We start from the raw sequence: 15430 nt of genomic DNA, 5'->3' as shown, positions 1-15430 counted from the left end.
CTGGATAATCTCCTTCCCCCCCTACCCTCCCGTCCTGTCAAAAAGGGGAGCCAGACCTCAGTGTGTTATGGTTCAGGGCTGAATACTGACTGAGCTTGTGCACTGATCTGGACTACAGCTTCTCTTGGCTGCTCACTTTCAGGCAGTCGAAGGTCCACGTAGTTCCCAAGAAAGAAATGGAGGGAGGGTTAGGGCTCTGCTTCGGGTCTGTGTGTGGTTAGCAGTCTGCTGGGACCACCCCACCAAGGGGTGGCTAGTCAGCTTTCGCCTTCCCAAGACAGGCTCTTGACTCATATCTTGGCCCTGGACCCTGAGGGTCAAGTACTCTTTCTTCCTTTATAAAACCTTGCCTGTCATGCTAAGGGAATGGATTTTCACACTTCAGATTCTGTATCACCTCTGACTTGCATCATAACGTCAGGAATTTTCTTCATCCCCGATGATCTTTAACTTGATATCCCACCTCCTTCCCAATCCTTAAACACCTCTTTGAAGAGTACAAAGAAGAACTTGAAGTCACTTACTGGAGTGAATCCTTTCTGCCCACGGTGCAGGAAGAATTGTGTGGAGTGTCTCTAAGTTTACATTGTTTATGGAATTTTCTCAAAGTGAAGTCCACCTGCATTTGGCTGTGTCAGCCCTTCCACCTGAATGTCATTTTTCCCCTCAGTGCATCTGTAAAGAGCCTGGGTAAGAATTAGTAGGCTAGTGATAGACATTTGAGGACACCATTCTCTTCTGCCAGGGAGCGACTTGGCACAGCCGCTGGAGAGGATGAGAAGACCAAGGGGAAGGGAAAGAACATGTCCTTCTGGTGACTGTGCAGCGGCTCTGGCAGTCATTGCCTGGGTCCCAGGCTGGGAGCAGACGTGCCAGTTCCAGAGACTGCTTGTGCAGAGGGGAGCCAGCCCCGGAGACGAACGGGAAGCTAAATGTTGGTCAACCTTGTGGGCCACCAAAGCCACCACAGTTCTTATAGAGTCAGCCTAGATCCACTAGAGATCAGGCTCCAACGAGCCTGGATCCTCAAGGCCTTTGCTCCCGAGCCAAGAAATTCCTAGCTTTGTTAGTGGTGGGAACAGAGCCAGAGGGAAATCAGCTTTGCTTATGAGGTGAGGGAGAGAAGGGAAACTGGGAACTTGGAGGTTAGAATGAGGCCCAGGGAAGGGAGAGAGAGAGATTTTGGAGAAAATGCCCTGTGCTTCCTGTGGTGTGCCCCCCCCACCCCCACCCCGCCCTTCCCTCTCCATGCATCTGCCTTGGGCTGGACGTGATTCCTCAGAGGGCCTGAGACAGGCTGTGAGGCCAAGCCCGCTGTGCCGATCTCAGCTCCAGTCAAGGGGCAGAAAAGAAGACATGCTCTTCTTGGTCAGAAAAAGGACAAAATCAGTAGCTGAAGAGAGAGGCAAGATTCAGATGATTTGTAGGGAATTCCTCCTGTGGTGGGCACTCGGGAGCCACTTCCAGCTGAGGAGGTAGGGAGCCCCCTTCCTGGAATCCCAGAGCTTCATCTCAGAAGTGCAGGCCTTGACTCCAGGGTGGCCTGCCCCATGCAAGGGAAGTCCTGCCACTCTGTCAACACCAGAAACTTTGTGGCTGTCAAGGAGGTCTGAGGAAGAAAACCGGGGAGAGGGTGGCGCTGTGGAAAGAGGAAGGAGGAGAATCTTTGTATATTCTGTCCCTTAGGCCTAGAATGTCCTCCCACAAGCAGCCCGCCAACGCATGTGCTCTGTCGTGAACCCCTGGATATTCTGCAAATCTAATGTTTCTCCCCGCGAAACCTTCCCTGTAACTTTTATTTAGACACTTGGTTCATTCCTCCTTGGTATAACAGGAGGATTTGGGAGATATCCAAATAAAGTGGAGGTAGTCCAGAGCTCCACAGAAGGGAGGCTAGTTCTAAAGTCGGACTATATATTCCAGAAATTTTGCCATACCCCCTAAACCTCTGGTTCCAAATCTGTGGGACCATGGCACCCTGCTGCCGACTTGCCCTTGTGTATCAGTGGGTCCCAGTGTTTAGGAAGCCTGAAACAACAAGGCGCTGTGAACACCAAGCCCGGAAACAGCAGCCACAGGTGAGAGAGCCCCCTGAAGATTCAGAGCAGGGCGAGGCCTGTCATAAGCGACAGCTTGGGAGGTGCTGTAATTCAGGGTTGCAGTTGAGAGCAGGGGCTTTGAATCTGGCAGGCCTGGGGTGTAAATCTGGGCTATGCCAGTTGGAAATGTGTGACCTTGGGCAAGAGATGTAACCTCTGTGGCCCCAGTTTTCTCAGCTGTGAAGCAAAGAGGATAACAGTTGCAATATGGTAAAGATTTTGAAGATCTAATTCATGTAAAGTGCTTTGTATAAAGCCTGATAGAGAGGCTGCTGCTGCTGCTGCTAAGTCACTTCAGTCGTGTCCGACTCTGTGTGACCCCATAGACGGCAGCCCACCAGGCTCCCCCATCCCTGGGATTCTCCAGGCAAGAACACTGGAGTGGGTTGCCATTTCCTTCTCCAATGCATGAAACTGAAAAGTGAAAGGGAAGTCGCTCAGTCATGTCTGACTCTTGGTGACCCCATGGACTGCAGCCTACCAGGCTCCTCCATCCATGGGATTTTCCAGGCAAGAGTACTGGAGTGGGTTGCCATCGCCTTCTCCTGATAGAGAAGAAAGAGCCTCAAATTCAATATCCCCCACCTGCACCTGGGCGTCCTATATCCTATGTAGTAACAGCACCATCAGTTCACTCAGATGCACCAACTGCGTTCACCCAAAGAGCAAAGGAGCCGACTGCCTTCCTGCATGACTTCCCCATTTCAGACGCTGAGATTTTGAGGGTTGGCATCCAGCATGGGAACTGGAGTCTCATCTCAAGGAATGAGAAAGTTAGATGGGAGACATATCTAAACCGCTTCTAACTGAAGCCTGCCGAATATGTGGCAGGGAGGGCTCCAGTTACACCGAGGAAATAACCAGGCTGGGAGACCTGGAAAAATGTCAGCATGTGTGCCTCTCTGGGATGGTGCATCGTGCTTCAGAGAAGTCGTTCCTTCTCACTGCATTTACCAGCATTCACCATATCCAAAGAAACTGGCTGTACAGTTTCCCTAGGCAACCGAACCATCGTAACAAAGAGTTTGTTCTTCTTATAGCTTGCTGCGAGCCTGGCACGGGCCTGACCTCCTTCCTTCCCAAGAGGAAAGGGAGGGCCACCACCTACCCAGGCAGGATGTGGGGGAGAAACCTGACATCCTTCGCAGACCTGCTCGCTCGCCCCCGAACCTGCCCTCATCGGCTCCACCTGCTCTCCTGAAGGTAGCCTGGACTCAGCGCTCTGAGAGGCGTCCTGCAGAGCGCGCGGAAAATGTGGCTTTTGCAGGGCTGGGTCTGTCCACCTACTGCAGTGCCCAAAGTCCGATGCCCTCCACAGTTTGGCCAAATCTACTTTGCCGGCCTCGTCTCCGAGATTTCCTCCCTGGGGTAGACTAGGGTTAGAGCCGGACGGGTGGGGAGCCGAGGCAAACAAACAACTCTGGGCGTGTCAGCCCCGCCCCGACCAGGGCACTGCCGAGTCGGGATTGGCTGATGTCGCCTGTATTCTGGTTGGTCGGGGGAGGGTGCTCATTCGCAGGGAGCGCTGCTCCACTGGGGCTGGAAGTTTCCAACGCTGCTTCGCTTTCTGCACTCTGCACAAAAGTTGTACCACCTTGTATGTAAACCGATAAAATCAAGTTCTCTAATGTGCCTCCGAATATAACGTTGGCCCCTTGAAGGATGGCCGAATCTGTCGGCTTGCTGTATCCTATTTCTAAATCACACACGTGAGGGTGAGTGGGGAGAGGCTTGCGGGAAGATGCTGGGGGCTGCGGTTTGTCTCCCCCGGGGGAGGCTATGGCTTACCTGGGGGCCGTTTGTTGGGTTAGCTTTTCAGAAGACGCATTTCCCTTTCTATCATCTACACTTACACTTCACATTTCCCTGCCTTCTGTCGTGCTGTTCCACATGGTAGGGGTGCTTTTCCTTCTCATTTATTTTTGTTGCTGTTGTTGGTTTTTTTTTCAACTTTTTATTTTGTATTTGAGTATAGCCGATTAACGGGCTTTCCCGGTGGTTCAGCGGTGAAGAAACAGCCTGCAAGGCAGGATGACCCAGGAGATGCGGGTTGGATCTCTGGATTGGGAAGATCCCTTGGAGTAGGGCATGGCAACCCACTCCAGTATTCTTGCCTGAAGAATCCCATGGTCTGAGGAGACTGGTGGACTACAGTCCTTAAGAGTTGCAGCACGACTTAAAGACGCAGTAGGGCACGACTGAAACGATGCATCTCGCAGGCACACATAGCCCTGTCACAATGTCTTGATGGTTTCCGGTGAAAAGCGAAGGGACTCAGCTATACATATTCCCCAAACATCCTTCCCACCCAGACGGGCACAAAACATTGAGTAGAGTTCCATGTGCTATACAATAGGTCCTTATTGGTTATTTATTTTGAATACGTAAGTGTACATGACCTTCCCAAACTCCCTAACTATTCCTCCCCTCCCCCAGCCATAAATTCCTATTCTAAGTCTGTGTCCTTTTCTCTGTTTTGTAAGTTCATTTGCGTAATTTCTTTTTAGATTCCACATATAAAGGATGTCATACAATATTTCTCCTCTGATTGACTTACTTCACTCAGTATGACAGTCTCTAAGTACAACCGTGTTGCTGCAAATGGTATTATTTCATTCTTTTTAATGGCTGGGTAATATTCCATTGTATGTATGTACCACATCCTCTTTATTCATCCCTCTGTTGATGGACATTTAGGTAGCTTTCATGTTTTGGCTGTTGTAAACAGTACTGCAATGAACACTGGAGTGCTTGCATCCTTTCTGTTTTTCCTCCAGATATACGCCCAGGAGTGGGACTGCAGAGTCATATGACAGCTCCATTTTTAGTTTTCTAAGGAACCTCCATAGTAGCTGTACCAATTTACATTCCCACCAACAGTGCAAGAAGGTTCCCTTCTCTCCACATCCTCTCCAGAACTTGATGTTTGTGAACTTTTTGGCGATGGCCATTCTGACCAGTGTGAGATGATATCTCATTGTAGTTTTCATTTGCATTTCTCTAATAACTAGCGGTGTTGAACATCTTTTCATGTGCAGCCATGTGGAGAAATGTCTATTCAGGTCTTCTGCCCATTTTTTGAGTGGGCTGTTTGTTTTGATGCTGTTAAGTGTCATAAACTGTAAATTTTGAAGGCTAATCCCTTATCAGTCCTATTATTTGCAAATATTTTCTCCCAATATATGGGTTACTTTTTTTTTTTTAATGTGCTTAAATATTCTTGATCCCCAGGCTCTACTGGAAAAAAAGTTGATTGCAGGGCTTGGGCAGCAAAAGCCACAAAGTAAACCCGAAACAGCTTTGAAAAACTTTTATTTGGAAATAATTCCAAACTTACAAAAGTTGCAAAGGTGAAAATAGTACAAGAGACACCTTATACTCTTTAACCAGATTCACCTATTGCTAACACTTTATCCCTTACTTATTCACGTGTGTGCTCTATCTCTCTACATTTTTTTTTTCTGAACCATTCCATGGTTTTATACATCATGAACCTTCCCCCAAGTACTTCTGTGAAATTTTATACATTTACACTTATATAATACATTTATTTAATCTACAATCCATATTTCAGTCATGATCTGATTATGTCCTTGACAGCATCTTCACTCCTAGGACGAGGTCTAGTTTAGGGTCAGGTGTTGCATTTAGTTGCTCTGTCTTTTTAATCTCCTTAAACCTAGGCCGTTTATATAGCTGGACTTTTTTTTTTTTTTAATTACAGACCCCTGCTTTAAAAAAAAAAAAATAGAACATTCTTCATTTTGTGTTTGTCTGATGTCCCCCATGATTACATTGATATTATGCATTCTCAGCTGGAATCCTGCCGAGGCAACGTCTCCTTGGGATATCATATCTGCAGGCACATGACAGCCTCTGTCCTTCCAAGATGACGACCACTCAGTCAAGGCGTTGCCTAGTTTCTCCATTGTATAATTATTGTTTTCCCCCTCGCAACTAATAAGAAGTCTGTGGAGAAACACTTTAAGACCATTCGAATATCCTCCTCCTCATCAACACGTCCCCCTAGATTTAGCACTGATGGATGGTCTGATGTAGTCTTTACAGTGATGGTGAAAACATCTCTGTGCAAGAAAGTCAGGATGGGAATGTATCAAAGAAGATGGGATGTATCAGAAGAACACAGGAAAGACTTGCCTGGTGGTCCAGTGGCTAAGACTCCATGTTCCCAATGCAGAGGGCCCAGGTTAGACCCGTGGTTAGGGAACTAGATCCCACATGTCAAAACTAAGATTGAAGATCCCACCTGCCACAACTAAAACCTAGTATATTCAAATATATAAGTTAATAGATATTTTTTTGGGGAGGGGGGGGTTCCCTCAAAGCTCAGTTGGTAAAGAATCTCCCTGCAATGCAGACCCTGCGTTCTGGGTTGGGAAGATCCCCTGGAGAAGGGATAGGTTACCCACTATTCTGGACTGCAAGGAGATCCAACCAGTCCATTCTAAAGGAGATCAGTCCTGGGTGTTCATTGGAAGGACTGATGCTAAAGCTAAAACTCCAATACTCTGGCCACCTCATGCGGAGAGTTGATTCATTGGAAAAGACCCTGATGCTGGGAGGGACTGGGGGCAGGAGGAGAAGGGGACGACAGGGGATGAAATGGCTGGATGGCATCACCAACTCGATGGACATGAGTCTGGGTGAACTCCGGGAGTTGGTGATGGACAGGGAGGCCTGGAGTGCTTTGATTCATGGGGTCGAGAAGAGTTGTACACGACTGAGAGACTGAACTGAACTGAACGGATTCTGGCCTGGAGAATTTCACGGACTATAGTCCACGGGGTCACAAAGAGTCAGACGTGAAGTGAGCGACTTTCACTTTCAAATATTTTTTTAAAAAGAACACAGGAGTCAGCAAATGGCCAAATTCAGAGCAATCTATGCATCAAAATAAATATTAGTAACAATAATAATAAATTATAAGCTGTTGGGAATTCCCTGGCAGTCCAGTGGTTAGGACTCAGCACGTTCACTGCTGTGGCTGGGATTCAATTCCTGGTCGAGAAACTAAGATCCCACAAGCCATGCAGTGGGGCCCAAAGTACATATACATATAATGTATAAACATATGTATATATTTATACATGTACATGTGCCTGCATGCCAAGTCACTTCAGTTGTGTCCGATTCTTTATGACCCTGTGCACTGTAGTCCGCCAGGCTCCTCTGTCCATGGGATTCTCCAGGCAAGAATACTGGAGTGGGTTGCCATGCCCTCCTCCAGGGGGATCTTCCCAAACCAGGGACTGAACCCGAATCTCTTATGTCTCCTGCATTGGCAGGTGGGTTCTTCACCACCAGCGCCCCACAGGAAGCCCATATATATACATATCTGTAGGCTCTTGAAAAAAGAAAGGATCCATGACTGCATAAGTAAACAAATTAGTGCATCCTGCTGCTCCTTGAACTCTCAGTTCTGCTTTCTGGTGAAGTGGTCCTGCAGTGTGTGCAGGGTCCTGCAGCTGTGCCCCTCTCGCCAGCTCGGACCAGCCACCACCATGTGACATTTCCCTGGGGAATGGAGCTGAATTGAGCCCCAAGGGGAGCCGGCCTTACAGCCTCAAGTGCGGGACCTGAGCTGAAGGTCTGGACCCTAGGACCCCATCTTGCCATAGGTCCTCGTGCCCCAAGGGGCTCAGCCCTGCTTGAGGGAGGGGTTTCTGTCTTCCTTTTTAAAGAGACACCTGGTGAGTGAAATCTCCTTCAAAGAAATCACTCAGCCCCTTAGGGTCCTCCACTCACCACCCTGGAACTAGCTGTGGTATGTACAGCTCTATCCAGGGAGTCTCTTCCAGTGAAGAAGACATTTTTGCCATTTCCCCTAGTGCCCAGAGCCCGGCACAGGGGCTAGAGGTAGTGTCTGCTTCCTCTCCTTCCTTTTCCTGGCCATTTACTGGTGCTCCAAAGGGTCCCTTCCCCAAAGCACAAAGGAGCCCTCCCCAGGACAGCAAGGCCCAAAGGCTCCTCCGCCTGTTGCCCTGCTGCCCAAGGCCCCCAGGCATATGCATCCTGCCCCATCCCCAACATCCTCCATGGATCTCCATCCCTGGAGAGAATCAGATCTGAACATCAGGGTGAAATTGATCACAGGCAGGCCTCCTTGGAATGAAAGTGAAAGTCGCCCAGTTGTGTCCAACTCTTTGCGACCCTGTGGATTACACAGCCCACGAAATTCTCCAGGCCAGAAAACTGGAGTGGGTAGCTTTTACCTTCTACAGGGGATCTTCCCACCCAGGAATCGAACCCAGGTCTTCTGCAGTGCAGGCAGATTCTTTACCAGCTGAGCTACCAGGGAAGCCCCCTTGGAATGAAAAGCATGACAATAAGTTAAATTGTCATCATTCATGAAGTGTATCTGAGTGATAAGGAATAGACTTTGCAGCCAGACCACCTGAGCTCCTCTCCTGGCTCTGTGAAGAAACTTGGACAAGTTACTTAATCTCTTTGCGTCTCAGTTTCCTAGAGTATAAACAGGCTCTCGAGCGTTGGAAGGCAGATTCCTAACCACTGGACCACCAGGAAGTCCCTAGTTTTTGTAATTATCTCCAGGAGTACAGTGAAGTGCATGGGCTCCAGAGACACATGTCTTGGATGATTGTTGCTCTACTTATTGTTGGATCCTGGAAACACTTCTGAGCTCCCTGTGTCTCAGTTTCCACATCTGTAAAATAGATATGGTAATAACACCCGCACCTTGGGGTTTTTCTGAAGACTAAATGAGCTAAAGTGTGCAAAAGTACTTAAAACAGGACCAGACATTGTAAATGTTCAAGAAAATTTATTATTATTATTTTTTATCTAGTGAGGAGAAAGGTGATATTTTAGAGATGAGGGACTCAGAGGGGTTAAGTAATTCACCCAAGGTCACCCAGCTTGTAAACAGATACAGCAGGAATTTATTAGTACCCTGGTCTGACTGGCACGAAGGTCTGGGCACTTAGCTGCTACACTGTACTTAAGGGTTTAGAGGGAGATCAGGAGGAAGAAGCAATCTGCTAACTTCAAGCTGGGATTGAACCTCTAACCTCTGTGAATGTTTTGTAGCAAATGCTTAACTCCAAGCTGGCTTTTCCCAGCAGCTGGTCTGGTGCAGGACGGGTGGACCTCACCGTCTCAAGTCTTGGAATTGTCAAGAAAGTAAAAATGAATGTTAATATTCTATTTTTAGATTCAAGCTTGTGCCTTCTCTGTAGATTCCTTGGTGTGGTGTGCCAGGCCTTCCACTGCACACTCTCCTCACCTTTCCAGCTTCACCTGGCTACATGATCCATCACCTACCCCACACTCTGGCCATTGTGGACATTCACCCACATTCAAATATGCTTCAATGTCCTCACCTCTGTGCCTCTTCTTATGCTCTGCCACTCGGATGGGGAACACCCTTATCCTCAGTTAAAACCTTTTTCATCTCCAAGGCACAGCACGAAAGCCAGCTCTTCAAAGCGGCCTTCTGATGGGTCCTCCATGAGAATTAACCATTTGCTTCCTGGGTAGCCTCAGAGTCCTCTACTTACACCTTAATTTTAGTGTCACACTCTGCCTTGTATTATTTTGCTAGCTGCTTCAAATCCACCTTGCCCTTTGATTTGAGGGAGTGAAAAGGGGCTACATATTGTTCATCTTTGGGATCTCGGTATGGGCATATGGGAAGTCAACAAAACTGCTCATGGAACTGGATTGAAATAGCCTAAGTTAGAAAAAATTATGAAGGAAAGATACTTATATTCACTTTCCTCTTTCCAATCATACGTAATGATTTGCAGGGGAGGGTCTGCACCTCTTGGCATGTGGGATTTAAGTTCCCTGGCTAGAGTCCACCAGGGATCAAACCCATGCCCCCAGGAATGGAAGCACAGAGTCCTAACCACTGGATCACCAGAGAAATCCCCACACATAATGATCTGGAAGTCTACATATATATATGAATAAAGGAATGTATGTTCAATGTAGGAAGTTTGGAAAATCTGGGGAAATATTCATAATGCAGTAAAAGTTATCTATAAACCCTCATCCAATAATTGTTAACATGTTGTCATATAGTTAGACCTATAACTAACTAAAAGAAAAAAAAAACAAACAAAAAAATAGCCTCATGTTGCATATACTGTTTTTTTCTTTTCTTTTCTTTTTTGGCTGCACCACAAGGCATGTGGAACTTCCCCGACCAGGGATTGAACCTGCACCCCCTGCAGTGGAAGCATGGTGTCTTAACCACTGAACCACCACAGATTCCGAATATACTGTTTTGTAGCCTACCTTTCCCATATAATATTTTGAATAGTTTTGTAGACATGTAATATTCTTTTTTCTCCTTTAAAAAATTTTTTAATCAGAGGATAATCGCTTTACAATATTGTGTTGGTTTCTGCCGTACATCAACATGAAGCAGCCTAGGTGTGCATATGTCCCCTCCCTCTTGAACCTCCCTCCCACCTCCCAACCCCACATCTAATAGTGTAATGACTAAAAATCATTTTAATGGTTGCACAGAATTCCATTTATCTACACCTAATCTCCACCCCTGGGGCTTCCCTGGTGGCTGAGTAAACAACCTGCCCGCCAATGCAGGACATGGGGGTTTGATCCCTGGGTCAGGAAGATCCCCTGGAGAAGGACATGGCAACCCACTCCAGTATCCTTGCCTGGAGAATCCCATGGACAGAGGAGCCTGGCGGGCTGAAGTCTATGGGGTCACAAAAGAGTTGGACATCACTGAGGGACTAAACAAGAACAATCTCCACCCCATCACCTTGTAGAGGAGAAGCTGACAGTCTCCGCACAGGAAGGTAGGGCCCGGGACCTTACAAACAGTTACCAGCGAAGGGAAAACCTGGTTTTATTAAGGGCACACCAGGCAGGTCTCACGACCTGACCCAAGTCAGTCCTTTGGCAAATATTTACACACTCATGGGACCAGCGAGGCCTTGGGCTGGAAGGTGTGGGCACTGAGACAGAAGACATGACTGACCTCCCAGGAGCTCATTCATTGAGCTCAGCCACAATACCGTGCGCTCTATAGAGGCCAGCAGGCTGGACAGAAGGAGTCCGTGGGGGCAACCTGTTATGCAAGGCAAGAGGGTTCAAGGGGAGTGCCAGAGGCGCCTGGGGGTGTGAAGATGGGGGAGCAGGAAGGCGGTGGGTGAAGTGGTAACTGGGATGAATGGGAGGTGCGCTCTTCTGGGTAGAGACTCTGCCACAGGAGAGGCAGAGATGAAGGATCCCAGAGCCACCATGCTGAAGGGGAGGTGGCCGTGGGGCAGCCTGTCCAATCAGGAATTCATGAGAGGTGGCAGACCCAGGAACGGACATTCAACACACTCTTTTTTTCCTAACACTATATTTTAATTTAAAAAATTTTAGATTTATTTTTTGGGCTGTGCCACAGGGCAGGTGGGATCTTAGTTCCCTGACCAGGGATGGAATCTGCCCCCCTTGCAGTGGAAGCTCAGAGTCTTAACTACTGGGCTGCCCGTGAAGTCCAACACACTCCTTATGGACGTCACCAGCACTCGCTGAACATTTAAGGTGCCAGGCACTGTTCTGGGCACGTCACCTGTGTGAATTTGTATGATCCTCCCCACAGTCTTTTGAGGTAGGCACTGTTGTGAGCTCCAAATACCCATCAGGAGACTGAGGCACAGAGGGAGATAAGCAACCCAGAGTCACACAGCAACAGGTGGGGTGATCAGGGCTTGGTGTCCGTGAGACCACCCTGGACATGGCGGGATTTATGGAAAAGTGGAGAGGACCGTGCCCTAGAAATGTCCCTGGGGCAGGCAGAACTGAAGAAATGATGGAATGAATTGGTAGAAAAACCAAGGAGGCCTTGGGGTAAGGGTCACCTCAAGAAGGTGGTCAGAGCATCTCAGTAGCAAGAGACGGGTGGGGAGGAGGCCCATGGGTTGAAATTACTGTAAGCTGTCTGGTGCCTCCTGGAAAAAGGTGACTCTGGAATGATGGCGAATGAAGCTGGATTCTGAGGGTTGTAAAGGGACTGAGGAAGCAGAGAGGGGATGCAAGGTTGGTTTCTCTCAGAGGAAGTTTACTGATAAACGGGCAAGAGAGAAATAGGGCAATGGCCTGAGGGCAGGTTGGGGTGAGGGTTTCTTATCAGGGCACATTCTGCAGCATTTGTAGGTATGAAGCAAATAGAGAGAGATAGAGAAAGGACCAGTAGGTTTCCTGAGGCAGGCAGCAGGGCAAGGGCTTGAAAGCCAAGGGATCTCTCCTGTGCTGTGATGCGCAGAGATGCAGGGGCCTGAACCAGGGCCAAGCAGGGAAACTAAGGGAGTAGGAGAGGGAGGCAGCTTCCCTGAGGGCTCAGAGTTAAAGACTCCGCCTGCAACGCAGGAGACCCAGGTTCAATCCCTGGGTCGGGAAGATGCCCTGGAGGAGGGCATGGCAACCCTCCCCGGTATTCTTGCCTGGAGATTTCCCATGGACAGAGTCTGGTGGACTACAGTCCATAGCATCGCAAAGAGTCGGACACGACTGAAGCGACTGAGCACACAGTACAGCAACAGGAGAGTGAGGAGGAAGGAACAGGACTTGATAACCAGTAGATTACAGGGCAAGGGATACCGGGCACTGAGGTTTCCCGCTGTGAAGCCAGATGGAATGGGGATGGGAAGGAAATGCTCTGGGCCTCTTGCCTCCTTGCATTTGGGGTGTCCGAGGGTCCCACAGGTGAGGAGCCTCCATAGGCAACTGGGTGTGTGGGGCTAGAGCCCAGGAGGGTGGTTTGGCCTGGGATCCTGGGAAACATTCAGCTCACAGGCAGTGGTGGGAGCAAGGGAGGTTACCCAGTGCGGGTGAGAGGCAGGGAAGCAGTCTGAGAAAAAGCCTCCTGGAAGAGAGCCCCGAAAGGAAGCATATGTTACCAATGCCTAAGAAGCATTCTTCAAGGAGGAGCGACCATCACAGGGATCAGTTTCATCTGATGACTATATGAATAATATATGAAAAGATTCCGTCAGCACTTGCCTAACAGCCAAAACTTCAAATTTGCAGATGCATTTTCTCAGCTCCAAAATGCCAAGGCGACAGGGAGAGGAACTGCAGCAGGATCTCACAAGTAAGCAGAAAAGTGGCAGATGAACTGCACTCTGGGCAAGTGTAACATAATCTAGTGGAGAGCATTTGGGAAAGGAGACAGGAGTCATCACGGAGGCATGGGTCAGTCCATCTAGATTAAGGATCTTTAACCTGGGGTCTAGGGGCCACCTCTAGGAGTTTGAAGGGCCCCCAAAACTGAATATACCATGGCGTGAAGGGGCCTGGGGAGAGGTGGGTGGGAGAGAGGAGGTCCTCGGAGGAGTCTGGGAACCTGGCCCTGGAGCTCAACTAGACAGGCTAGTCAATCCCAGGCCTCCCCAGAAGGTGCGGTTCTAAGGTTCCTCCCCCTTCTAGGTTCCCAACCTGCTGAAGAAACACCCTCGACAAGCAAATGATGGAGACACATGGGTGTCTGGTGCACTCTGGTTTGTGGTTTTTACCTTCGGATGTCTCTGTGGCTAGCACAGTCTTCTAGCCCTGTCTCAGCAGGCTGGGGGAGTGCAAGCCCTGGTTGGTGGGAGTGGGGGTGCTGTTCTCTAAGATCTGTACCCAGACGGGCAAGTGGGTCTCTAAGGCAGGTTGTCCAGGAGGAGGTTGTGGGTCCTTGGCAAGCTGCCCCGGGGGCAGAACTAGAACTGCCCTTCATGGGTTTCAGGTCCCTTCCTTAGGTAGCGCGTCTTTGCAGCAGGGTGCTTGGCACCTGATGGGCCCTACCCCCATCCCCTAATTAGGATGTGAAACTAAAACACGCGGAAAAATAAGAGCCAAAGCTGATTTCCCGTTCTTCCCTGGGAGATCTTTGCAAAGTTCAGACACCCCTGAGGTGACCTGGTATGCTGGGGAGGAGGTGGGGAGATGGCAAGTGGTATCCAATGATGTGAATGGGTAATAACTTTGATTTCTTGATCTCCTCTGATCTCAACCTTTTGTTTCCTCTCCTGAACCCTAATACCCCGGGGGCCCCCTCCTCTCCACTTCAGCTGTCCCAGGCCCCAGAGGCGCGGCCACACCCTCTGGGCAGCCCTGCTTTTAGGTCCCCCCACCCCCAGCTGAGGTCTCGGGTCTCCCGCCCCACCTTCTCCTGGGTGCGCCTCCCTGGTGCCGCTCCTGGAGCAGGGAGGCGCAAGACGACCCGCGCGGCCCGGGGTACCGACGCTCCCCGATCGGGTCCTCCGGCCCTCCAGCCGGGAGTCCCCGTGGCTGCCGCGGGGGTCGGTCCCCCGGGGATCCGCCTCGTCTTTGCCCGGCCCCCACCCTCCAACCCCCCACCCCCAGCCCCTGCGATTGGCGTCGCTGGCGGCCCCCGACCCCGCTTCCCTCCCCTCTCCGAGGGGCCGGCTGCGGAGAGGGTCTGGGGACCGCGGCCCGGCCCGCGCCCCGCCCGCAGGCCCGCTCCTCCCCGCGCGGCCCCACTTGTGGCCTCGCGGCGGCCGCGCAGGGACAGCTGCATTTCGCGCCGCCCGCCGCTAGGAAGCCGGCCGCGCCTCGCTTTCCCCGCCTCCCGCGCCCCGGCCGCGCCGCCGCGCCGGGCCCGCCGCCGCCGCCGCGGGGCCGCGCCCCGCCCCCAGCCCCCGGCCCCTCCGGCCCCTCCGGCCCGCGGGGAGCGGACGCGCGTGGCTGCTCGGTAAGACCCCCTTCACCCCCGCCGGCGCCGCCCGGCCCGCGCGCGCCTCGGCCCCACCTTCCAGGCCCGCTCGCCGAGGCGCCGCCGCGAGGGTCGGGCGGGCGCGAGTTTGATTCCCGGGGCGGCCGCCGGGAGCCCGCGCCGCCCCAGCCTCGCGCGGCGGGTCCGGCTCCGTGTCCTTCCCGGGCCGCCGCCGCCGTCTCCCGGGCCGCGGGCGCGCGGGGCGCGCGGGGACCCGGGGGACCGGGAGGGGAGCGCGCGGGGAGGCGGGTGGTCGCCGGCGGGCGGGCGGGCGGCGCGGGCAAGGCGGGCCAGGCCTCGGCTAGCCGGCGCCGCCCGGAGCCCCTTCCCCAGTCGCTGCCCCTTTTGTGTGGGCGCCCCTCCCCGCTCTGCCCGGGCCGGGGGGAGCCGGCTGCTTGGCGACGGCTGGCAGGGGGCGGCGGGGTGGTGGCGGGGGGCGCCTGCCGGGGCCTGAGCTCCTTTTAGGAAAAGGGGAGGTGCGCTTCCTGCCCCCTCCGAGGTCGGCTTCGCTTTCTCTGGTCCCACCCGGTCCCCCGGGAGCTGCATCTCCCGCGGTTCGGCCAGGGAAAGTTCACCGGGCGCCGTCCCCGCCCCTTGGCCCCCGCCC

The 15430-nt window shown here is 51.5% G+C and overlaps 1 protein-coding gene across 1 annotated transcript in view; it reads left to right on the top strand.

The window, feature by feature from the left end:
• The first annotated feature begins 12675 nt into the window (after positions 1-12675).
• LOC133231669 (uncharacterized) overlaps positions 12676-15430 on the top strand; it is a 69098-nt gene continuing 66343 nt past the window's right edge. The window contains exon 1 of the mRNA XM_061390063.1: positions 12676-14802. Coding sequence (XP_061246047.1) covers positions 14060-14802 — 743 coding nt within the window. The 5' untranslated portion in view covers positions 12676-14059. The remainder of the gene's footprint in view (positions 14803-15430) is intronic.

The sequence above is a fragment of the Bos javanicus genome, chromosome 19, assembly GCF_032452875.1.
Source record: "Bos javanicus breed banteng chromosome 19, ARS-OSU_banteng_1.0, whole genome shotgun sequence".
Classification (NCBI taxonomy): Eukaryota; Metazoa; Chordata; class Mammalia; order Artiodactyla; family Bovidae; genus Bos; species Bos javanicus.
Note: the sequence above shows the minus strand (reverse complement) of the source record. Positions and strands in the feature narration are given on the sequence as shown.